The 25,970-nt window shown below is 38.6% G+C and overlaps 1 protein-coding gene across 1 annotated transcript in view; it reads left to right on the top strand.

Annotated features, from left to right (window-relative positions):
* Window positions 1–25,970, top strand: part of xylt1 (xylosyltransferase I) — a 92,526-nt gene that overhangs the window by 55,592 nt on the left and 10,964 nt on the right. The window contains exons 5-9 of the mRNA XM_077571489.1: window positions 1,257–1,337; window positions 3,997–4,213; window positions 4,535–4,711; window positions 12,621–12,886; window positions 21,428–21,626. Of these exons, the coding sequence (XP_077427615.1) occupies window positions 1,257–1,337; window positions 3,997–4,213; window positions 4,535–4,711; window positions 12,621–12,886; window positions 21,428–21,626 (940 nt within the window). The remainder of the gene's footprint in view (window positions 1–1,256; window positions 1,338–3,996; window positions 4,214–4,534; window positions 4,712–12,620; window positions 12,887–21,427; window positions 21,627–25,970) is intronic.

Below are 25,970 nucleotides of genomic sequence, written 5' to 3'. Positions count from 1 at the left end.
TCGACTTTATGGCACAGGACCTCCTAAGATAAGCCCCCCAGGCTGTGAAATTGCTCCTTCAAGAGAAAATGACATTAATATGCGCTTGTCCCTCCCCCCACTGATCCGTGCGCTTTTAACCACAGCCTTGCTGCTCTTTCCGAAAGGCCAGGCAAAGCGTCATGAAAGGCTCCGAAGCAGACCAAGCGACTGGGGCATACAACCAGCAGAGCAAAGCTTTTAGCCTGTCTGGCCTGTGTATGAGAGCAGGCTGCCCTACAATGTAAAACCAGCATGGAGTCTTTCATCAAAATAACGGCGACACAATCTTTGCTATGATCCCAAGTAGTCCGCCGGGAAAAACAACCAGAGCAGCTAAGGTCATTAAATCTGCCTTCAACTGTTGCGTTTGGTCTTTTTCTTCATAAAAGATGTGTTGAATGTGCTAAACTACGTGCATCAGGCATGTTGCAAAATAAATTCTTACATTTTCAGGTAAAAAGAAAATGGGGCATTACAGCAACAATCAGTCAATAGTTTGAAAACAGCCTTCAGTATTAATTGAAATGTCTCACTTATTTTGATTCACAGGGCCATTTAAGTAGACCTTCACATTTTGATTGCTGTTTTACACTTTTCCAATTGAATGATACTCAAAGCAGAACCTGCTCACAGTGAAGGACAACTTTTCATCCATTTTAGCATTTATAACACTTTAAATGTTTGCTTTACATCACCAACACTGTAAAAAAAAAAAAAAGGAGTAACACTTACTTGGAAATATCTAGTTTTTTTTCACTCAGAAATTCTAAGTACATTTTAAAAAGACAGTTTTGAGTACGTTTTACCAGTTTATTTAGAAATTATAAAAATAAAAGCTACTCAAGGGTTGAGGAATGAACCCTAAACTTCAGGTTGGAAGACAGCCACTCTACCACCTGAGCCTTGCCGCTCCTGCTGTGTGTTAGTATATTGATGGTGTCAGGCGGAATTCTTGTACCGCTAAGACGTTTTTGGTCTGATTTTGGACACACCAGCAATGTAGTACAGTATAGTTGAAGCTTAAGGTCATGAGTTTGTTCCTCAACGCTTACGTGTTTTTAATATATATAAACTGGTAAAATGTACTCAAAACTCTGCTTGTAAAATTTACTCGGAATTTCTGAGTGAAATTTTTTTACTAGATTGTTTCATGTAAATATTACCAGTACTCATTTTTTCTTACAGTGTCGGTATTGATTGCATTGATTCAATGAGCCTCTTTCTTCTGTTTTTAGGACAAACAACCAGCTGGTGGCCTTCTTGTCCAAATACAGAGACATGAACTTCATCAAGTCTCATGGCAGAGACAACGCCAGGTGAGTCTGACTCGCCCGAGGTCAATTCTGAAGCACTGGTTGCCGCTTCCCATTCATCTTCCATTGCCATTCGGTGAATTACGGATTAGCATTGTTATTGTGGTGACCCAGTGAGGTCTCCGTCTTTGTTGCCGCCACCCGCTGCTCTCTGTACTGGCGTCACACTGTACTCAAAAATACCCCAAAACACATGCGTGCATGACTCAGCTTGACTCAACACGAGCGCTGTGCATTTGGAGCCACATTGCATCATTTGATTTTTCTCTCAGCATTGCTGTGTTTGTAAAAGAAATGCAATAAAAGCAACATTAATCTTGATACTAAATTAAAGTGTGTATATACAGTTAAGTTTTTCACCGATATGATCGGCTATATCGGATCGGCTGGCATTTTATATTTTATGCACTTTTTGTGCTGTAATGTCTTAATTTGCCAATCTGATCAACGACGTCATTGCAGTGTTTCAAACGTATAAATTTACCCGTGGCCACCACAAAAATGAATTTGACTACCATTTATAGATTTTGATGCTACCTATAATATGTAACTGCTGTATAGTATTAACTTCCTTTTGCTTCATGGAGATGCCACTCTGCTCCTTTTGCGATACCTGTGTGCGATACCACTTAACTTTCTGGTACAAACCCGAAAATAGAGTACCTCAAATGACTGAAGTTTAATCATATAAGTTTGAGAATCGGTCTAGTTATTGATTTAGTTTTCCTCCCTTACACTTATTTTAAAGTGTTGTCATTATCTTAGTGAAAACAAATAAAGATATACAATCATGTGCAACTGTCACTTAATGGGAGTTCCTCACGACGCTCTCCCTGCCTTCTATATGCAAAAGTCCCATGTCAGTATAGGGCTACTATACCACATCATTAGCCATCTCACTTCACTTCATTCTACCATGCATATTGCTCCATCTTGTGCTCACATCAGTGATGTGACCTTTTTCTTCTTTTTTTTTTTTTGGGCTGATCGGCGACCGCCCACCAAAAATCATAATCGTGCCATTCCTAGTATACTCTATATATTGTACAGTATATTTGGATAGCTGATATACGCATCTTCTGCTCCCCAGGAAACCAACTAATTCTTAAGAGTTGGTTGACCTGAATTTGACTCCCCATTGCTAACACTTGATATGTTCAATAGTAAAACCATCAATTATGTATGTGTAACTGATGAAAGCGTAATGTGACAAATCAACAACATAGCCTGTCACTTATGGAAACAATAAGGATTTTATTCATCTATTTAGTGACAAGGCTTCCCCTACAATTTTAAAGTAAAACTTACTGTACATAAAAAAAAAAAAAGGGCTATTATAGATTGACAAAAGTAAACAACCTGACAGGGAGGAAGTAAGGGCTATTGGACAAATGTTGGCAACCTAATAGGAAGAAAAAAAAACTTTAATTTTTGGAGTACAACTCGCATGCGGCATGTGTCAAGACTCTCCTTGCAGAAGCTCATGTTCCATTTGAATGACATCCTACAAAACTTGATGGCACAGTCAATATGATTGAAATTACATATTGTAGAAGTGAGTAAAAAGATATATCTGCTGTTGTAAAATATGATGTAACTTATATAACATGAATACGGAAGCATGTTGCATTCACTTAAAAAAAAAAGTCCTGTTTTTCTGACAAATTTTTGGGGCGAGCTATGTTTTTTTGAGTATTTTTTTCTGTTTTATTGAATATTTAACCCTAACCCTAAATATATATTTTCCTGTTTTTCAGATATTTTTTTCTGTTTTTCTGAGTAATTTTTCCGTTTTTCTGAGTAATTTTTCCATTTTATAAAATAATTATTTTTCTGTTTTTCTGAAAAAAAAAATCTGTTTTAAAGGGGTTTTCTCTCAGAGATTAGAGAACAAACCACAATACAGTATGCACATGTATTCCTTTATTAAGAGCCAGTAAGTAAACATGACCATCTTATTGCATATGGAGGTATGTGGGAAAGTGTCCGCTTCCGCTATTAGCGAGTCTGCAACAAGTCACTTGGAGTTCAGATGTAAAAAAATAAATAAATAATTACTCCGAAAAACAGAACACCAGCTGTTTTTCTGATTTTTTTTTGGGGGGGGGGGGGGGGGGGGTTCAAGTAATTTTTTTCAGGTTTTTTTTTTTTTTCCCTGTTTTTCCCCTCCCCCCTATTTTCCTAAGTAATTTGTCCTCCTGTTTCTCTGAATATTTTTTTTCAGCCTGTTTTTCAGAATATTTTTTGACAGAAAAAAAAATCTGTAAAACAGAAAAAAATATTCAGAAAAACTGAAAATTAAAAAAAAAACTTAAAAAAAAAAACAAACCTCCCCCCAAAATTGTGAATGCAATACGCTTCCGTACATGAACAATTTACTTTTTAGCATTTTTTTAATTGATATTATTTTTTAACTGAATTATTTATTTTACACATTCACATTTGTGTGGATGTTTAGGCAACTATTAATGACATCAACAGCTACGCAAACATCAGTAGATAAATATATTAGGAAACACTATTATTAATTTGCCAAAAGATGACCTCCAATTGATTTGCTTTTGTCTTGTTTGAGTCATTAAAATGTGATGTTCAGCACGATAGCACATGCAAGCTTTTGACTACATGAGTCAGCCATTTAGTCATCTTTTGTTTTCGCCAGGTTTATCCGTAAACAAGGCCTGGATCGTCTCTTCTACGAGTGTGACACCCACATGTGGAGGCTGGGAGACCGTAAAATCCCAGAGGGCATCTCTGTGGATGGAGGATCCGACTGGTTCCTTCTGAACCGCATGTTTGTGGAATATGTCATCAACTCCAAGGACGATCTGGTCACCAACATGAAGCGCTTCTACGCCTACACTCTGCTGCCTGCCGAGGTAACCTTCAGGCAACACATTTTCATTTTTCTTAACTGACTGACAGGTAAGCAAAACTTTGTACTCAAAAAGCATTGGTCTTAGACAAAAGCACTACAGGTTACTTGTCGTTGCAGTTGGCAGCCAAAAATAACTTGAAATCGCTTTGTGACTATATTCAACTCAAATTGCATTTTAGTCATTTCTGTGATTGTACACGTTCTGCTGCTACTCTTTTGCCAGTGAGAATTGAAAGGCATGACAAATAAAATGTTAATTTGTTCTCACTGTCTGCTGTCTCCCTTTCTCCTTCTGTCACATGTCTATGTGTTTGTTTTCCAGTCATTCTTCCACACTGTGCTGGAGAACAGTGCCTACTGTGAGAGCATGGTGGATAACAACCTGCGCATCACCAACTGGAATCGTAAATTAGGCTGTAAATGCCAGTACAAGCACATCGTTGACTGGTGCGGATGTTCGCCTAATGACTTCAAGCCTGTAGACTTCCACCGCTTCCAGGTAATAGTAACACCCTCCATTAATTTCTCTTTTTGCGTTGCAATGATTGATGAACTTGCCTGAGAAACGGCCAGTCGCACTAGACAGATTGAACCCGTTTCTTGTATCGTGATGTTGAGACTGTAACTTTTGACGAATTATGTAAATACAGTAGTCACCACTCTGACCGGCCTTCACAGTGCATATGATGTCAAAATTAAATGTAAATTATTTGCGTTTAAATAATTGGGGGATATATTTTATATTTAAAATGTTGTTTGTTTGTTTTCTGAAAAAGAAGGCAACTTTAAACTGCAGAGAGGCTAAAACAGTAAAAAAAAAAAAAAGCATTAAAAACATGCACTTGCACAGATCCGACCAGATGATAATAAGGGATACCATCAAATGGGGATACTGTAAGATGATGTAATGTTAATAAGTGTATACAGTGTATGAAATTTTAATGACTGTGTATATTTTTCATTAGATACTTTATTTACACAAGTACTACTTTATGAAATAAAACAACACATTAATCCTTTATATAAATACATTGCATAAATATGGAACACAGTTGTGGTTGGCATGTTGTGCGACCCTCTACAACCCTTTAATTTTGACCCCTGAGATAAAATAAAAAAAAGTCACAGGTCAAAGAGCTGTAGTCAAAAAAAATTGTTTGTTTTTTATGATACTACTTATTGCTTTTAATTGATACTGTGGCAGTTATTAATTTAATATGTTTAAAATTGTAATTGTAGGTTGCAGTGGTGTAGAACTGCACTGCATTATACTAAAAGCTGTTGTTCAATAGCCTCTTAGCTCATGCAGCATGCATTATTAGCATTGATTGTATTAAAAACGACTCAAGTGCCGTTCTAACTACAAAAACAATAATAAATGTATCTCATTTATTATTTGGACTAATAACACCAAAAGCACTCAATATTAGGTTTAAATTTTCTGTTTCAGCGTGTTTGGACTGTGATGTAATTTTCAGTTGACAGCAATTGGCAAAATGGCCGCCCCCTGAGATGGATAAAAACAGGTGGATTTTGCTGCTCAACTCATATTCCACAAATGTAATATTTATCAAAATACAGCGTGTAGACTAGCAGGTGTGTATATAACATATTATTGTAAAGATAAGTTTTGACTTGACTTCCCTTATAAAGATTTGCTATTGTGCATTCTGACTACTTTCGAGGTGCCCTCGAGCAAGGCACAGAAAACCTACGAAAATCACCTTGGGTCTGCAGACACCCACAGTGCGCTCCGTTATTATGACTACATAATAATTTTGCATGGTGATCGACAAAAATATATAAAGTAAATAATACATTTTATTTCTCCTCGAGAGATCATATTCATCATATTTTAGTGTTTTAAAAAATGAAGTTTTCTTCCAATTAGCTACATTTAAGTGTAATATTGGCGACAGTTCATTGATTTTCCCCTCTAGCAGTTTGATGAAAAGATCTTACCAATAACATTACCCACAAGTGACAAGCGCACACCTTATTAGTTGATTTTCTGCCTCCAGGCCGTGTCCTCTACATCAGAATGTTCCCGTAGCTCTCATAATCAATAAGTAGAAAATGATATCTTAGTTTCGATGACCCCGAAAGTGAACATTTGAAAAGTAATTCGACCCTCCTTGCCTTGGGTATTAACAGGAGGAATAGGATAGTTAGCTTTTTAAAATGGAAGTAAGTGATTGGCAGTGACCCCAGGAGCCTGTCAAAGAATCCGACTCCCAGTTGGACTTTTAATAAGCTCCTAAAAAGTAACATCTGTGGCACAAAATGAAAATGTTCCGCCACAGTTAAATACTTCTTGAAGTCGTATACTTCTTCGACCGTGACTCCTGTCCTTCACGTAGCCGTCAAAGCCGCAGCACTTGAGTCCTTTGCCAGATTGGTCTGCCGCCTGTCTCGCCCCAGCTCACTGGCGCTCACTGGCGCTGGAGTGCCAGCACATTACCACAGCTCCCTGGCAGTGCTGCTGGCTTGGATTGGCACCGTGGTATCAGTGAAGGCCATCCCCTGGCATAAAGTAGGGAACAAAAGCAGGCTTTGCAGGAGCGTGCCAGGCCCCACTATAAATAGGACTTGATATCCCACGGAGCACGAAATCCGAATTTCCCTTTGAATCTTAACGTTACGGTAGATAGAGACCAGAACATTACCATGGACTGTATAAAAGATGGGAATTTGGCCTTTGGCTTTAAAAAGTCATGCAACGATAGAGAAGACACTTGATGAAGAAGTCTTGACTGGAATTTAACGAGTCGGGTTTTTAAAAAGCAATTCTCATCAACATAGATGTCACATAATAGTAAGGAGTGGCTGTTTTGCAGTTGACTATTTGCTGTGACAGTCTAAAAAAAAAAATAATGACGTTCATGTTGTTGTCTTGGAATGTTTAAATGTATTTTTTGCCCAAATCATATTCACCATGTTAATTCTAAATACAAATGCAACTAGAGCTGTGCAGCCTGGGCCACTTTGTGGTACTGGCACATTGGAATTTGATTTATTTATTTTTATATAAATGGCACAAACCTTTAACATATGTATTTTCTGTTTTTTGTTTTATTACCAGGCCTTAAAGCAGCACTAAGGAACTTTCAGTTTATGTTGATTATGGCGGCGCCATATGGACAAAAGCGGTATTGTTGTGTCTGAAGGAAGACCACATTTCCTATGAGGACAAGCGCATTGCGCCAATTTTTTATTTATTTATTTAAAAATAATTTGTTACATTTTTTTTTTTAGCTCAAGACAGCGCGTTAATTCCGTGCCAATGTTGATCCCTTTTCTCTTTTTTGTCTCATCAGACAAAAGCTTCTGCCAGGAAAAGCCAAAAAAGTAATTGTGCGTCGTCTTTCAAATTGACTTCCGTCTTTGTAACGAATGGGTAAAGGGGGAAGTGACGAATGTCATAAAGCAGTCAGCACATTTGTAGTTTTTTGTGTGGTAGTTTTCCTACCATGCTCCTCAAAGTTGCTTAGTGCCAGTAAAAATGATACAGTCCCCCTCAGGCCATGAGCAAACGTACCATTCAATTAGTTTCATCACAAGAGTTATGAAAATATTTTATTAAGGTTGAAAAGTTCCTTAGTTTTACTTTAAGTGTGTGCAAAATTTCACGTGTTCTCACTTGTTTTGAACATGAAAATTAGTGTTGTTCCGATTCCGATACTGGTATCGTCAGGGGCCCCGATACTGCATTAAAACAGTGGTATCGGTATCGGTAAGCATTAACAAGTAACATGCCGATACCATTAATTCTGACACTAATATAGGACTTTGGATGCAGCATCTTGTGTCTTGCTCATGCACGACATTCACTGATGTGTGACATGCTCAATGCATGCCGAGCTAAGATATCCTATTTGCCCTTGAATGCTCTGAACCAATGGCAGGACAGCTTTTTCATGTTGAGAAAAAAAAAAGTATCGGTATGGTATCAGCATCGGCTAATACTGCAAAGCTGGGTATCCGAATCGGTATTGGAGGTTAAAAAACGGTATCGGAACAACACTAATGAAAATCGCATAATTTTTCATGGCAAACAGTGTGTCGCACAGTGTTTAAAGCTATAAACAGCTTTGCTTTTACTTTTCATCTTGAACATCTTTAGATGAAACACCCTCAGTTTCAGGACAAAAATTGAAAAGAAAATACAAAATAGTGGACTTACTGTTAGATTTAGCAGATGTCTCGAAGAGACATTTCTTTTACATATGCCTTAAAACTTCTCGTAGATCTTGATGAAATATGCAACTGCGGTGGCTTTGTTAAAATTTTCTTGAGGGTGCTACTGTGCCATTCTTTTTTAAACCACAAAATAAACTCATGAAATATTATTTTGCCAAATGTGATGAGCATGCAGAGTTTCATATGTTTCACTAATGTGAAGACTATAAAAATCAGCTTAATTGACAAGCAGTGCGTCGCCACGGCAACAATTTGGATAATTAACTCGTTCACTCCCATACCATTTTCACTAAAGCAATCCCCTTCACTCCCGGCTGTTTTACTGGATTTTGACTGATTTTGTAAGGCCCACAGAATATTGTGTTCTATTGGTACAAACACATGGAACCTACCAAAAGAAAGATTAGAGTCTCTTCTTTCATCAGGAAAAAAGTATATTTCTATCTGTTTCTGTTTTTTGCAATTAGCATTAGAATATAGTTACGTTTCATCATTATTCACAAATCTATTTAGAATTGTGTGTAAAGGATCTTTTTTTTCAACATGGCCCTGGTTGATCTCTTTTGCTCTGCTACCACCTGCTGGCCGTTTGTGTAATAACTACCATTTCTTCAACCGTTCTTTGCAGTTGAGATCCCGCATTAAAAAAAACCACACAAAAACATATAAATACGCCTTTGGGTCACTTAAAACATTTAAAATATATTCATACGTTTTTGTGATGTATGAGTTAAAGACATATACAGCTTTGCTTCTACTTTTCATCTTGAACATCTTTAGATAAAACACCCACAGTTTCAGGACAATCAGATAAAATCTCTGTGGGCCAAATTGGAAAGAGAATTCAAAATAGTGGACTTAGTGTTAGATTTAGCAGATGTCTCGCAGAGACATTTGTGTTACATATGCCTCAAAACGTCTCGTAGATCTTGATGAAATATGCAACTGCGGCTGCTTCGTTCAAATTTTCTTGAGGGTGCTACTGTGCCATTTTTGAAACCGCACAATAAACGTATAAAATATTGTTTTGCTAGGTGTGATGAGCGTGCAAAATGTCACAATTTTTCACTAATGTGACGACTATCAAAATCAGCTTCATTTTTCTCGCCACAGCAACAGCATTCGGATAAATGATAAGCTTGCTTTACTTTTCATCGATGAAACACCCGCAGATTCAAATCAATCAAATAAAATCTGTGTGAGCGGACGCTAATAATAACGGTTTCCATTATTATCACCACCAAAAGAAGGTGCCACTATTAAAACTTTAAAGGAGCACATTTATGTCACATCCACTTATTTTGTACCAACACTGGAAATCGTCTAACATTAAGATGATCGTTCATGTTACATCTGTCCATTTTGCTGCATAATTATTTTCAATTGCCATCGCCCTTGGAGAAAGCGGTGGTGTGCCTTTTTAAATGGGTCATCATTGTGTAGTAATGTTTTGGGAAGCAAGTGGAAAAGACTAGCTATGACAGCACCGAAGGGCATGTCAAAACCCACTAGTTCTGGAAACATTCAAGCACCAAAATTTCCCACCTACACGTTCCATTTAATTGCTGGAACCACGCACAATCATCTGGTGCCATGTAACATCAAGCCGGCAGCCCGGAATGACAGTTGCAATATGAGAAAGCGCTGAGATCCGCAAAATGTGCCAAAAGTTCATTTGATCTTCTTTTTTCGTAGGTTGCACCGAGGTGCTTGGTGCTAGCTAACTATTGGTTAATAGTTTTGTGTCTGTGGCTGACAGGAAAAGTCTTTGTGTAAACGCCAAGCTGCGGAGGCGGCAGATTTCATGATACACCTCCAGCCAGACAAGCAACAGTAGCAAGGACAGATTGGCATGGGTGGAAAGAGCAAACAAGGCAAAGCAAAAAATAAAATCTGTGTGAGAACAGTTGAACAGAAGAATATTACGCTACTGACTGCATAGACTGCTTTTAATGGGAATTAACAGAAGTATGTGGAAATATAAATGTTGTCTGTCTCTGAATAATTCCGAAGTTTCTCAGCAACCCACCATGGAAAGTTACCAGAAATGTTCAACCCTAAGTACTTTTGAGGACAATTCATATGAAATAGTTTCCTCACTTTAAAGTAAATGTCACATTACAGCAAAGACTGAACATCAAAAGTTGCATATAAACGTTTTGTTTTCTTCCCTCCTTGTCAAATCCTCTATACGCTATTACCCACTTGGCATTACATCTGTGATTAGAATCGCTAAATCTGACTAAGCCCCCAGTATGCACGAAGGCGTAAGACAAGATATAGCATGGCTCAAGTTAATCACCAAATTGGAATTGGATCCCTGTGTGGTTTTTGGCTCGACTTCTACTCTCATATTCCAGAAATATTTTAGTCATAGTCCTTCTTTTACATACTTTTATTTCAAACTGCGAAAAAAAACATTTTGGGATTTGCAATAGCCAAACATCACTCATCTGCGCAAAAAAAAAAAAGGCTGCTTTTAAGGAAGGGAAGGTGATTTTTTTTGTCACATTTATTATCGACCAATAAAATCATCTGATCAGGTCTGTCGTGTCTCAACCAGCATGATCGGGACTGTTCTAATTTATTCTTCAAATAAAAGCTTATAAATATATTTACCGGTATTACAAATAAAAATTGTCTCTTTCATTGCCTTAATAAATATACCACTTAATGTTTATTCAGACTGAACTAATAAATAGTTTTAATAAAATTAACATTTCGTCACCCCCTTAAAAAAAATTGCCTATGTCATTTTTTTGGCCCAAACATTATTTTTTTCCCCAAATTATTCTCCTCATTATCCAAATGGTTAGATTTTTTGTGTTTCCTGGAAAATTTGGAAAACAATGACAAGGCCATTATTTTTAAGAAAGTGTCGATTTGTGAGTAGTGGTAATCTAAATATTTGTCAACTCTTCTGATCATGTATCTTTTTTTAACAAATGCAGTACAATGTTTTGTTGTCAGTTTATGATTATTGCAATTTGGCATCCATTTTCAGGACTTTATGTAGCTCAGGAAATCATTTCTCAAATTCCTCCTTTTTTAGTTGATGATAAACATTAATATTGAATATATTTGATTATAAATATTCACTATACAGGGGAACATATAAAAACAGTTACGTAGCCGGTAACCTCTCAGATAATCAATTTGTTCATTTTCATTCATTGTTCATTTATTTCAGGCAGCAATCAAAAATAAACAATTTATCAATTTCTTCAGACAATTGTAACAGATTTCAAATGCAGGACAAACTGGCCTAAATTATAGGTCACTTTGTCTTGCAAAGGCAAAATAGACCAGGTGCACAGTTCATGAGGAAATGCATTTCGTTACTATAGATATGGGATGCCCCATAACTGGGTTTATCTAACTAGCGACGCTCTAGCATCATCCACAATAATCTTATTGAGGGCTGCCACTGTTTACAAGCTTGCAATTTCAATTTTATGACATCATAACAGTGTCCACAGCTGCCACCTCTATCTCATCATCGGACACTAATCAGTGCTTTCTTTCTTTTTTCCCCAGGAGCCACTATTGTATTAGTGTGATGTTTTCATACCGCATCACAATCGTCTAACTGCGACCCCTGTGTGTACAACTAAAAGCAGTCATATGAACAAACATACATTCAAATTGATCAAAAGTCACAAAATGTATGAATCCTGAAAGAATGATGATCTCATCTCAGTTTACTTACAAATTGACATACTCCGGGTTATTGTACTTGTATCTTCTGCCATCTAATGGAAGAATGTTTGATTGTTCTGCCTCTCATTATATGTTGCTGGCATACATGGATGAACGGCAGATACATTGTTAATTCACCCGCGGCACCCCCGATGATCTGTCATGGCACACCAGTATGAAGCACTGTACACATTGCAAACGTTTAGCTAACACTTTAAATAATGTACCTTGCACATACAATCCATTATGACTTGTGAATGGACAGATATGAACCATTGTATAGAATAAAGTGATAAGTTCACAATGAAGTGAGACTAAAAGGTTTCCCGTCCTTGTGTGTTGAAGACTCTTTTTTTCCCCTCTGCATTATGTTTTCCGTCTATGCTCTGCCGATACATTACCTCCATACACATCACATCTGTTCTATTGTCATCCTGGCACAAAACCATTTCTTAATCTCTGTCTTTTTTTGCTCTCTTTATCTCATCTCTCGCACTGTCTCTCTGCAGCAAACGGTGCGTCCCACCTTCTTTGCCAGGAAGTTTGAAGCCAGCGTGAACCAGGAGATAGTGAACCATCTGGATGCCTACCTGTTTGGACCGTTTCCACCGGGGATGCCGGGCCTCAACTCGTACTGGGAAAATGTGTATGACGAGCCAGATGGTGTGGCCAGTCTGTCGGACACGCAGCTCACCTACTACCATTCCTTCTCAAGATTGGGCTTGGCCCGCGCTGCCGCATCGCTGCAAGGAAACCCGAGGGATCACAGCTGCAGGTTAGATTTTTCTGAACGCATGCACATGATTAAACATAGAAGTTTCCATTCATTTTAATCAGTTTCGATCATTAAATCAGTTGAGCATTTTGGTTGCTGCTATTATTATTATTATTATTATTATTATTATTATTATTATTATTATTATTATTATTATTATTATTGTGTTTGCCGCTTTTTGTTTCTTGGACTATACAAATCAGTTTTTATATGAGAGAGCAGATATACAAAACCAAGTAAAATAAATCTAACCCTAAAATGAAGTACAAAACAAAACCGGTATCTACTCTACTCTACTCTACTCCTCAAAAGCCCCGACTCCACCAACAAATCTACCCGGCTCTACTCTACTCACTCTTTCTGGTACCTGCTCCTTTGCGGTTCTAAAAAAAAAAAAAAGTAGCCTAGTTCCAAAACATGACGTAATTATTTTGGAGGCCAATGATTGATATGAGACATGTCGTCATCAACGTGCAGCTGCGCAAACCACCACCCCGGGAAAACAGCTGCCATTAACGATGAAGAGAGGACAACAATGGCTTCCAAACAGATTAATGATAGGACTTTTATGGAGGTGCAAACCTTTTTAACATTATTGAATGCAGTCTTCTGGTTGCTGCAATATTCAGCAGCTAGCTGCTAGCATGACATCACTGGCGAGGTGAAGAGGGGTTCCCGGGTGGTGGCCGTGGCAGTGGAGATGCTTGTTTTTTGGTGTAGAGCCAAGTAGAGCAAAGCAGAGTAGAGTAGATACCGTCGTTGGAAACGAGGCTTAAATGTTTGGCTTGTATTTATTTTGTATATATGAAATTTCCTTGAAGGAGCATAATCAGTATTACTGGGAAATGAATAATAAATCAATCAAATAAAGATACATTCAGTTTTGTAATCTAAGTCAGCATGTTGGAACCGTCCACCCCAGCCTTATGTGTCCATCTGTAGCGTCTTACAGTGACGTAATGAATGAATGAACCACAAAGTAGCCTGCAAGGACAGCCGATTATCTTTGAAGAAGCTAAATTATGGATCTACCTCTTCTACTCGAATTAGCATATTGCAGGTGTACATTTAAACTCTCAAACAATGTCAACTTAAAGACCATGCTGACCTGATGTGACCTGTTTCCTAAACATTCAGTATGGTGATAGGGGGAAATGTGTGACAAAGAGAGACCATATATTTGTATTGTTTTTTGTTTTACCCCTCCCACACACTCTTAAACTTATAACTTCACCTACACACATGTGAACTTACAGTTTTAAAACACATTTTACAATATACTTTTCATCCTCTCTTTTGTGCACACAGTTTTCCAAATAAGAGGAAAAGTGTTTTTTACCAGTTAAAGTTCATTGTAAAACGGACACAAACGACGCAATTTTGTACTATCTTACCCCACTAAGGCCTGAAGCGCCTGACAAAACATGTCTCTAAAACCTACAAAGCTGTTGAAAATGTCAACATCCTCATTGTCTACAAACATATTTCTTAACAGTATGTCACTGTAACTCGTTGCACTGATTCTAAATCCTCCCACGCCGTCGTCAATGGCGTCATTTATTTTATAACTCACGCAAATCTGCGTTAGCCATAAACGCTCGAATAAATTTCCAGGACATGCTACGAGGCCAGCGTCACGCTCTGGGGTATATTCTGATCCATTTCATCGGCTAAGAGATCAAGAATTGGTCAAAACAAAACAAAATGATGTATCCGCTCTCCCGGCTTTTAAGGGAGAATCGCGCTCCTGGCCTTAATGGGTTAAAGCTGACACCAGCAAATCACCATAGACAGACTCACAGAAATCTGCCTTAATGGCTACTTTAACATACACGGGGCAGCAACACATGCAAACAGGGCATTCAACATTACACACATTCATATATTCTCTGCGTGCCAGTCCAATTATTACAATACGATTTAAATTGATAATTTCTTTCTTTCTTTTTTATTTTCTTGAATGTTATTAAGGTTATATTGTTATGCAGGTGTGTACTTCTAAAAAATGTATAGCCAAATGATAGTCACGGCAGAGAGTTGGGTGGTGCGAAATGTTTTATTCTTCCTGGGGTGGGGGCGTAACAGAAAATAATTGCTTAACTCATTTGCTCCCAAGCACGTATAAATACGTTCTATTTTAAATGTTTTAAGTATCACAAATACATATTTATAAATGTTTAATGTTTTTTTAATGCTCTGCCTCTCAACTGCAAAGAACGGTTGAATAAATGGTAGTTATTACACAAACGGCCAGCAGGTGGCAGCAGAGCAAAAGAGATCAACCAGGGCCATGTTGAGAAAAAGCTCTTTTACTCACATTTCTAAATAGATTTGTGAATATTGATGAAGCTCAGATTCTAATGATAATTGTTGCACAACGGAAACAAATGTACTTTTTTGTCCTGATGAAAGAAAATACTCTAATCTTTCTTTTGGTAGGTTCTATGTTTTTATAGCAATAGAACACAATATTCTGTGGGCAAAATCCAGTAAAACAGGGATTGCTTCAGTGAAAATGGCTGGGAGTGAATGAGTTAAAAATTAAAGGTTAAAAGCCAAAAATAAATAAATAAATACAAAATTGCAATTTGATTGGGGAAGGAGGGGCAACGATGACCCACGTTGTAGCAGGGCTTCAATTGTGTCCGAGCCATGAAAGCTCCCTGAATCAGCCCAAAAAATGTTGGTGGAAATGTTGTATTCCCAAAAATCTGGTCCATATGTTCTGTTCAAAAGGGAAATTATAATTGGACCATTTTGAATCCATGTACTTTGTATTGCGCTCACTAACATCTGCTGTAAGAGAATTTTCAGATTAACTTTCCTTTAGTTTGTTTATGCTGAGGTGATGAAACCCACATGCAGTGATTAAACGGTAACAAATTAAAAACAGAAGGCGGAGGTGTGAAATGGCGATTTGTATGTGCGTGACAGAGAAAAGCGCCTTGTCAAAACAACGGAGAAGAGAAAGCAACACCTGCGTAGCATCGCAACAACAACATGACATCTTATATGCAAATGGTAATGACTTCTTGCCTCACTGTGGTACACTCAAAGAAACTTAATTGGGACAGAGCATTTGTTTGAAAAATACAAACAGGCAATGCTATCTGATCTGCAGTTGAGAGTTATTTAAACTGTCAGTACACATTTGACTCAGCAACATTTACTCTTTTTTTTTTCTCTTTTACTTTCTTTGAGTGCCGCATCACTTTCTGTTGTAAAGTCAAAAGTCTGTCAACTGCAATGGTTTGCTCCCAGAGGGCGAGACTCAGAATGACAGCACGTCCAGTGTCATTGCCCGCTTGCTCTCTCTCTCCCCGCTGTTGCATTGTGGGCATTTTGTAAGGTCCTGTGGGTGAAGCCCACGACAGACAGGAAACATCTCTGCAGATGTCAAACGTGTATAATGTCCACGTTGTGCCTGTGGTCATGTGCCGCCTCAGGTAAAATGGTTGTCGAGATTACATCAGGGTGATCAGTTTGATGCGGTTCAGTTTTTCTTTGCTCTCTGTGCCTGTGACGTACAGTGGACAGATCAATTAAATATCCTTCCACAAGATGGCCGGAGGTACAATTATTCGTGCAATAGGATAAGGCATTGCTTTCGGCAAGTATAACAAGCGACCCAAATTTCAAACAAACAACAAATATTTCTCTGAAAACTACATTATACTAGTAAAAGGTGTAAACAATTTCAAAACCATTGAGTTCTCTACGTGGGAAAATACAAGCAATTTGAAGATGGAAAATCATTCACACAAACTTTGGCCATAGCTAATGTAACCATTCGTAATACAAGGTTAAGAAATAAACTTAATAGCCATTTGCAAAAACAAAACAAAAAAGCATGAAATATGATTGAATGCTTATATAAAGACATAAATAAACCACCAGAAACTCAAAAACATCCCTTCGAGTTTTTTTTTCTCCGAGGGATCCTGAAAATGCATTTCTTAAAGAACTGTGACTAAGATATGACGGAAACAGTAAAAACATTTGCATATTATCTCTGTGCCTGTGTGGGTTTCTTCAAATGCTTTAGTTTTTTTCCAGCTGAAATGAAACATAAAGTTGATGTTACATAGCCAATAAGTATTAGTGTGGGTGTTGATGCTGGTTCATGTTTTAGTGTGTCAGGACTGTTTACCACACTTCGTATCTCATGTCAGCTATTTTTGCTCTGGCTTCCTACAACCTTGCGTGGGGAGAAGATTTAAAGCTAAGAATTGATACAAATTTGTCTGATTTGAAAATAATGAATGATAAACATGCCCAGAAAAAAAAAAGTATGTTACTTTTAATGTATTGGGACGTGTCACTACTCACTAGTGGTAACACTTGACCTTTTATCCAATAATTAGCCATGAGATGCACATCTGTGTACAAGTAGACAGTGAAGTAAAGAAATTGACTACTATTCCGCTTTTACCGACAAAGTATGACATTGTTCTTATGCAGTTTGGCTTTTCTTTTGAATTGACTCAGTTACACAGTGGAACCTGGATTTAACAGACCGGAGCCAAGGGACTACGGTTTTAATGAACAGGGAAAAAAGTGCAGTCCACTCAAAATTCCCATTTGTTCAGAAGTTGCCAAAGTCTTTTACTCTGTGCCTATGTGGTGGACATGTTGGCAGGAGCAACTTTCCCATCAAAGACAATGCATGGACATACAGTGTGTGGCGGCCATTTTGTAAAGTGCAACACTACCAGAAAAGGCTATAGCTTAGCATTGCCATTTGCACGCAGCTTAAAAAGACTGTCATATCTGCCTTTTCATATCTAGGGTTGCTGCTTTTTTTTTTATTACAATTTACAGATATTTCTCAAACACTTATCCATAGCATAATATCGTAACGGAGATGAAAAAAGGAAGCATGCATGCTAACATTGTGTCTTATAAATTAGCTATTCTATATTTATTAACAATAATTTTATACTGTACTGGGCATTTTTAGGCCATGAAAAAAAGTACTACAATTTACTGGACAATCGGCTATACTGTAATGGATGACTCCTTAACCTTAGTCTGTTAAATCGAGGTTCCACTCTATCTCAGTTTTATCACACCAGGTGTCATGTTCATGTAGCAATGTATTGTAAATGTCCCAAACCCAATGCTAAACACATGCTTAAGCAACAGGTGGCTCTAACCACAAGGGCATTTAATCTAATCAGAAGCCCGAAGAAAGTGACTTAAGCAGTCAGTATCACCATAAGATGCTGATGAGACTTCCCCAACACCAAATAAAATCTGGGATTTTCCATTGATCTTCAAATTTGTTTGTATTTAGTAAAATAAAAGACAAGAGAAATGATACATGTAAACTAATGAGTGAAATGGCGTAATGCCAGAATATCACATCTGACTCTGAGCGCACTTGTTGAATCGAGACATGCAACCAGCAGATGCGTCAGTGTAAAAGTAGGCGCATGTCAAGGGGAGGGATTTGGCTCTTTTAGCAGCCCACTGTGACTGTGAGGGGTTTAAAGGCCTGAATGGAGCTTCTGTGCCGACTACACTCTGGCCAGTTCCCCCTTTCTTCTGGGAAGGACTGGGCAGGAGGGGAAATGAAAGCTGAAGGATGAGACGAAGAAAAGGACGATGGCGGGAAAACAGAGAGCGGCAAGAATGAAAAGCAGACGTACAAATAGAGTACAGCAGCGGGGAGGACAGTCGAAAAAAGAATGCACTCTGTTGTACTTGTGGGTGCAAATATTTGCTGTTCTGCTTGTCAGCGTAGCATTTACCGCGATGGGTTGACTCCTGCTCCTTCTGCAGAATACTGATGAGGCCTCAGGCACAGAGGAGCAGCGGTGGCCAATGCGAGTCTTACTGTGGGCCTCCACACTCGCTCATGGAAAAGTCTGCAAATAAAGATGAAAAGATGAGGGATGAGAACTCGGAGTCAGGACATGTGTTGAGAGCAGCTGTAGATTGTTGCGCAGCAGTGGCCATCGTGGCTCTTTTTTTGTTTTTACAGAAGTCACTCGCACCGCCCTGAGGGCTGGCCACGTATACGACGAGGCACACTAACAAAGAGACTAATCAGGAGGGCAAGGCCTCCTTTTAGCTTCAGCTGACTGAATGACCCAGTTCAAATGTGTGTGTGTGTGTGTGTGTGTGTGTGCCCTCTTCAATGACTAATGTGAATGACTATTCTGTAATGCTCTGTATCTCTGTGGTCTCAGCTGTCACATATTTTCCGAGCCAAGTCACAAGCGTAGAATAATGATTCAAATAAAAGTTTATTTATTACTTAGAAGATCACAGAAGTGCTTCTCCTCTATTATTTCACTTATATGGTGGAGCCTTCTGAAATTTAAAACACTGGTCATCCTCCATTTAAATCACATCCCAAACAATTTCTCCCAGGGTCAAGGGGTCAAGCTGTTGCCATTATAAATGCCATGTAACATATACCGGCAAAGTTTTTTGTATAACATTCTTAAAGGGATACTTGACTCATTGAGTCATTTTAAACAGTAAGAAGATAATATTTTGTCTATAATTAAATGTGATAACTTCATTATTTTTCATGAACAATTAATATCTTTAACAATTTAATTTGCCACTTGCTGTCAACTGAATATGACATCACCTGTGCTAAGAAAACAGGTAACGCCCAATCATGGCTCAGTTTGCTGACCAAACCCAGAAAACAGGTGAGCCGTGATTGGTCGTTACTTATTTCCTTAGCACAGGTGATGTGATCTTGAGTTGACAGCAAGTGGAAAAATGTGTTTTTAAAGGTATTTAATTGTACATGAAAAATAATGACGTTTTCAAGTTAATTCAGGACAAAATATTAACGTTTTACTGATGAAAATGGCTCAATGAGTCAAGGATCCCTTTAACACTCATACAAAAAAAAAGTCAAAAGATGTTTCCCGCTGTTAATATGAAGGTGTTAAAACTGCAAAATAGTCTCAACTCTTTCAATGTCAGCCACAGCACTTAAAAAAAACTCATACATCCAAATAAGATGCTGAGCTGAATTCCGCTGGTACGCGGAACCCAAGGCTCAAAATGGGACTGTCCAGTCAAACGGCTGTCTGGTCACCCAAACTAAGACTGTATCGGCTGACACATTAACGCCCCCACGTCCACCATTGGAAAGGTATTTTCTTTAAAATAAAAATAACCTCCAGGATTCCTCACCGTACACTGGTAAACAGCAGAACCTATGGTGTTTTTCCACTTTTAATAATGTTTTAAATCCACCTGTGTCATGTCTGTCACACTAGTAGCTAGCTAGCGGCAAGCTAACCTAGAACCGGTCATCTCTGCGGTCCAGCATCCACGTTTGCAAAGTCCTTTGAGCTCAGACGCCATCAGAGGCTAACAGCAAAGTAACCACGAAGGCATTGATTTAGTGCCTTGGATGGGCTTTATTGACTCACTGCCTAACAGTCAATGTTCATTAGTCGGCTAAACATTCCCCATACATGGGCAAACACTTTCGGATGTCGACCCTCAAAGAGTGCGCATCGCACGATGCGGTGCACTCCGCACATACGTATTACGTCACATGCGTTGCCACTCAAACAATCGAGTTATAATGTTCTTGGCAGAAATTTAAAATTATGAAAATGAAAATAACTTGTTCAGGAAGTGAATTTCTATGAGCTGTCAGCTACCAAGTTTAGAGGGTTGCTATGGATTAAGTTGTGCAAATACAGTAATAAAAAAGGAGTACACTTTTAATACAGTATTATTGTAACTATCACACGGCTACTCTACTAATACTATTACTACTATTACTATTATTACTACTAGGGATGTAACGATATCCAAACATCACCATACGATATTATCACGATATTGTGGGGAGGTTGGCGATACAAAAAAAGGTCACAATATTAGAAAGAAAAAAAACTCATACTAAAAAAAACACACACACACAGTATTGTATCTATAAATATAATATATATATTGAGGCACTAATGCAAGCACACATTGAGTTCCTCCACATATTGACTCGCTTCACAAGCATATTACATTCCCCTTCATCTTAGCGTAGATTTTAAACATAAAGGGTCAAAACATGCCTTGTGAAAATTAAACTGCACTCAAAAAAACTAGCCACTAGAAGGTGCCAGAACTGCACAAATGGAAATCAACCCAACTCTTTTAACAGATGTACGGCTTTTAAAATCGTGACATGACAACAAGGATATATTGTGGCATTTGTTACATCTCTAATTACTACTAATATATATATTTTTAAATACACGCATTAGTATTGTTGAATGCAGCTCTCGTAGATACACCTTGTCAGACTCCTGTAATCCATCACATATCTTTATATCTCATACATATGCAGAATAATAGGGTGACTATTATCATGGGAGACAAATGTTTGATCAGTAGCTCTTCATTAAAGGTCACAGCATTAATGTGAGCCATGTCAAACAGTCAGAGAGCTCATTGACTGTCCATACACGTACACCCACATTTTTTAAAGTTTTTTTTTTTTTGCTTGCTTACCAGATGAAAACAGCATTTTGCTAAGAACTTCTCTAAATTCTCTTCCAGGTATTTCCCAATGGGCCACCCAGTGTCCGTGCATTTCTACTTCCGGTCTGACCAGTTCCAGGGCTACCTTATCAGGCACCACGCCACCAATCTAGCAACAAGCAAGCTGGAGACAATGGAGACCTGGGTAGCACCGAAGAAGATCTTCAAGTCAACCACTCCTGCGAAAAGCACATTCAGCAGGTTGCAGTTCGCAGAGGTGAGTCTGCAAATTGTCTCGTGTGTCTTACATCAAATCTTTTCTGTGTCATTTGCTGGAGTGGATTTGAGTCACAAAATCAATCAGGAAAAAGGTTGCAGTAAAACGCCAAGCACGACACAGGACTACACACTTTGTGAAGTGTAATGTTGACCTTACACAGTTATGACCTTGCAAAGAAAATCCTTAAAGTTGATTACCATGCCATTAAAGGGACGCATGTAATGGCCTTGTAAAATGTACATTTATTGAATCCATTCACACTAGTATCACATAGTGTTTATTTGTTGATCCTGAATGTCCTCTCACCTTCACAGTGGAATGCTGGCCTTGATTTTCTTTTTCAGTGACGGACCCAGCAGCTAGGGCTGATGTGACAGCCACACAGTGTATTTGCAGCATACACAAAATTAGCTGAGTGAATGTAAAGTGACATTTTGTCCGGGTTTGTCACTTAGCTTGCAGCAGGGGTCGCATTCGAAATGTCATCAAATGTATGAATGGATTGGTTTGGTCTGTTGCTGCCTGCAGGCCTCGCTTGTGTCTACCTGGACACTCCCAGACTCTGTTTGACCTTTTATGCAAACATCTCAAAGGGAGCAAAAAAGAAGTTCAGACACCCGGTCGCCATGCAGCTCCCGCTCTCTTAAGCCCCCGCTTGTGTGTTGAGCGTATGAAACCGTGAGTGACAGCCAAGTGATGTGAGCAGTGGCTTTTATCTGGATGCTCAGCCTCACAGAGCGTTCAGTGTCTAGCAGTGTGCAGTGGCTGTCAGTCAGTCTGCTTGTCAGTCTGTCGTACAAAACGAGAACTGAAAGACCTTAAATAAGGCAGCGTGGCATTGTGGTACTAGGGAGATATGACCCCTAATACAAAAGCTATATGCTAGATAAACTATGCGCTTGGCTTAACGTGTTCTCTGATTCCATTCACTTTACAGTAAAGCAAGACAGATAAGTCTTGTCTTTTAACTCTGTATAACTTTTATATTCCATTTTACAGCATGATGGAGTGCAGCAGTCCTAAGTCTGCGCACTTGAAATGAGTGTACCGACTAAAGTTTTACATGACTTGACATTTATATGACATTCAGAATTATTACCTTGCGCTGGATAAATCAGGCCAATTATTGGACTAATGAAGACGTCCATGAAGGAAGGTAACATTCACCAACAGTTTAAATTTATTTAATTTTTTTGGGTGGAAGGAAATTTTGAAGATGTTCAAAATGTTTAGCAAACGTGACCTTGAACAAACCTTGGCAAGCAATCAACATTCGCTACCTTTGCAAAGACTCGCAAAAGACACAATACAAGAGCTACACCAAAGTCTACGCTTTTATGAAGATAATTTACACTGCCAAACAGATATTGATTTAATGTTTGTTGCGCCATGTTGGGATATTTCTAGTCTTTTGGCTTCTTCATTGCGCTACATAAGAAGAGCAAAATATTAGACACCAGAAAATCTAAATAAGGTGTTCAAAGTAGCTCACTGTATCATACGATGCACTACAGACCATGACCATGATAATAAATGAATACCCTAGCATTTATTACTTTTAGAAAGGCAGATTTTTGTTGGTTAAGAAGTGTCTGGTTAGTGTGCATTGTATTGTACGCTTGCTTCCTTTCATACCCAAAATCGACGACTTCCAAAAAATAAGCCTAAATTGTCCATTGATGTTAATGGTTGGTTGTCGCATAAATGCCCTGCAATTGGTCGGCGGTCAGTTAAGGTGTACCCCACCTCATACCAAAAATCAATTGAGATAGACTTCATCTCACCTGCAAACCTAATGAGGACAAGCAGTACACAAAGTCTTTGGATAAATGTCATACCAAGCAGTGAGTTTTCGCATCAATGCACTGTGCAACCCTGAGGAATGATCAATGCATTTGACCTTATTTAGTTGTAACCTTCGGGTCGATTTGTCAACAATGTTCCTCCTGCTGCCACGTCCGTCCAGGGAGGTTGGCTACAATTCTGTGGATCTTACATTTCTGAAAAGGTGGCCACAGGATCATCAAGCAGAATTGAACTGTTCACACTGACATGGGGGGGAAAAATGCTGTTTCATTGGGGGGTTGATCTGACCTGCAGTATATATAAACATAGCCTTAGTTTATAGTATCTTTCAACTCTAATTGTCGACTGTGAAAGCAAAATATGATTTTCTTAATGAGCTGCAGACGAGCACAATAGCTTGTGGCCATTTGTTTGTCACACCAAATTCCAAACACACGCTGTAAGAAGTGACACTTTTTGGGATGCGCTGGCCGGTACAGAGAGTACTCTGGCTGACTTTGTTATATACTGGAAAACTACTTAGTTTGTTGTTTTGTGAGCTTGATTTCCAAATTACATGATCAAATCAGCACAACTCTAATATTTTCCCTCTATCAATTTATTCTCGTCTCCGCTCTTCAGCATGTCTTCCTCATCTATTACTCCACATTGAAACATTGGTAGCCAGCATCCATCCATACCAGCATTCATATGCTTCAGTAGTGTAACCTGCACCTCAGGGGAATCCATCTGACGCCACGGAGAACACCTGTGTTTGATTACATCCACAAAGCAGGGCCACTAATAAGGGTCCAAATGAGGCCCTGGGGGAATGCGTGCCCTGAGGTTTTAAACAGTGCCAGATGCCGACTGTGGCTGTCCAAGATGCTGCCTGATCAAATTGACCTAGCTTAATTAATGGAGGTGTCATACTGTGGGCGCCAGCAAGCCAATGACAAAGAGGAATGGTTTGCAGGGTCATGGAGGGAAAAAAAACTGAGAACAGAAAAACATTTTTTTTCATAGTCTTATGGATTTCAATGAGTTCATGGATTGAGTGTCAAGGTTGTGATTTCTAGATATGAATGATGCAAGACTGTCCCGTTGAATAGAATCTCCTGTACTCACGCCACAGCAGTCTAGAGTTATGCTGATGTTAGTGGAAGGGTGGAAAATAAAAAAAATGGACCACAGTTTAAGATAAGGTTACTGGATCAGAATTAGTGGAGCAGAGGCATCTTCTTCTAAGTATAGCTATAAGTGCAACAAGGTCGTAAGCTTCTGACTTGGTGAGCAAATGAGTGTTGGTTCTAAGCCCAAGCTTATTGGGTTATTGGCACCCAGGGACAGGTTGTATGTGGAGGTCAATGTAAGCTGAAATGGGCCAGAAGTTAATCTGCGTTTGACCCATTTTTTGTCTGAAGAAAAAATGTCTTGGTTGTCGTGGATTCCTGTACTGCTTGTACCTCCATGAGTGTGAAAGAAAAAGGAAGGAGAGACAAACTAACAAACTAAGGTGGAACTGTTCTAAGGGAAAGTTCATAAACATGTTCAAGTGTGTCCCAAAATTAACTTGAAATTAAACGAACCTCAACAGAAAACAGTTTCCCTCATATACAGTAACTGTAATAATGTTTCCGCCAAACCTTCAGTGGTGTCCAACCCCCGGTCTGTGGACCGCGTACCGGTCCGTCAACCAATTTGGACTGAGCCGCACGATTAAAAGAATAAAAACTTACTTTACTTCCGGTTAATTGTTTATTCAAGGCTTAAAAATATTTTATTTTGAGAGGTGACCAGATTCTCTCTGTTGCGACTTAGTGAATGTCAAGATGCTAATTATCTCGGTCATGTAGCATTGATGCTAAATTGAAAAATTAGCAAAATGAGTATCAAAGAGACGTATTTGGAAAGTTCCTTTGTAACGGGGAAAAGGCACCATGATGAGACAACACGAGCCTGTAACCAAGAAGAAAAAGAAAGGTGCATTGATTTACGGCGACAGATGATTCCCACGCATGAGGCCGCTGTACGGCGAGCGGCTCTTGATTTAGCATTATGGTGAGTGAGTTATTCATAGACTTTATATTTGCTCTATGGTGCCCTGCTATGAGAAGGAGAATGCTGCTAATATAGTTACATAAAAATGTGGCTTCATGTTTATTGTTATATCTACAAAGTTGATAAGTGTTACCATAGTGACCATATTAAAGCATTGTAGTTACCCTTTTTGTGGTGTTTTTGCTGCTAGTACAGGTACTTAAAAATCCGCAGTGGATTTGCATTTGTTGTTGTAGCATTTTACTTTATCAATAAGCAAAACTCCAGGGTTGCCGGTCCGCAAAAATTGTGGACTTGTATGAACCGGTCCGTGGCGGAAAAAAGGTTGGGGGACCACTGTTCTATTTAACTCATTCACTGCCATTGACAGCTATAGACATTAAAAATTCACTTTTAACTATTTCTTATTAGTTTAACATATTTTTCCATTTTTGTTAACAAGAGTATGAAAAGCTAGATTTTTTTTTGTACATTTAGAACAGATATAAAAATTGT

The sequence above is a fragment of the Vanacampus margaritifer genome, chromosome 7, assembly GCF_051991255.1.
Source record: "Vanacampus margaritifer isolate UIUO_Vmar chromosome 7, RoL_Vmar_1.0, whole genome shotgun sequence".
NCBI classification, from domain to species: Eukaryota; Metazoa; Chordata; class Actinopteri; order Syngnathiformes; family Syngnathidae; genus Vanacampus; species Vanacampus margaritifer.
The sequence above is the reverse complement of the archived record's forward strand: the minus strand, read 5'-3'. Positions and strand labels throughout refer to the sequence as shown.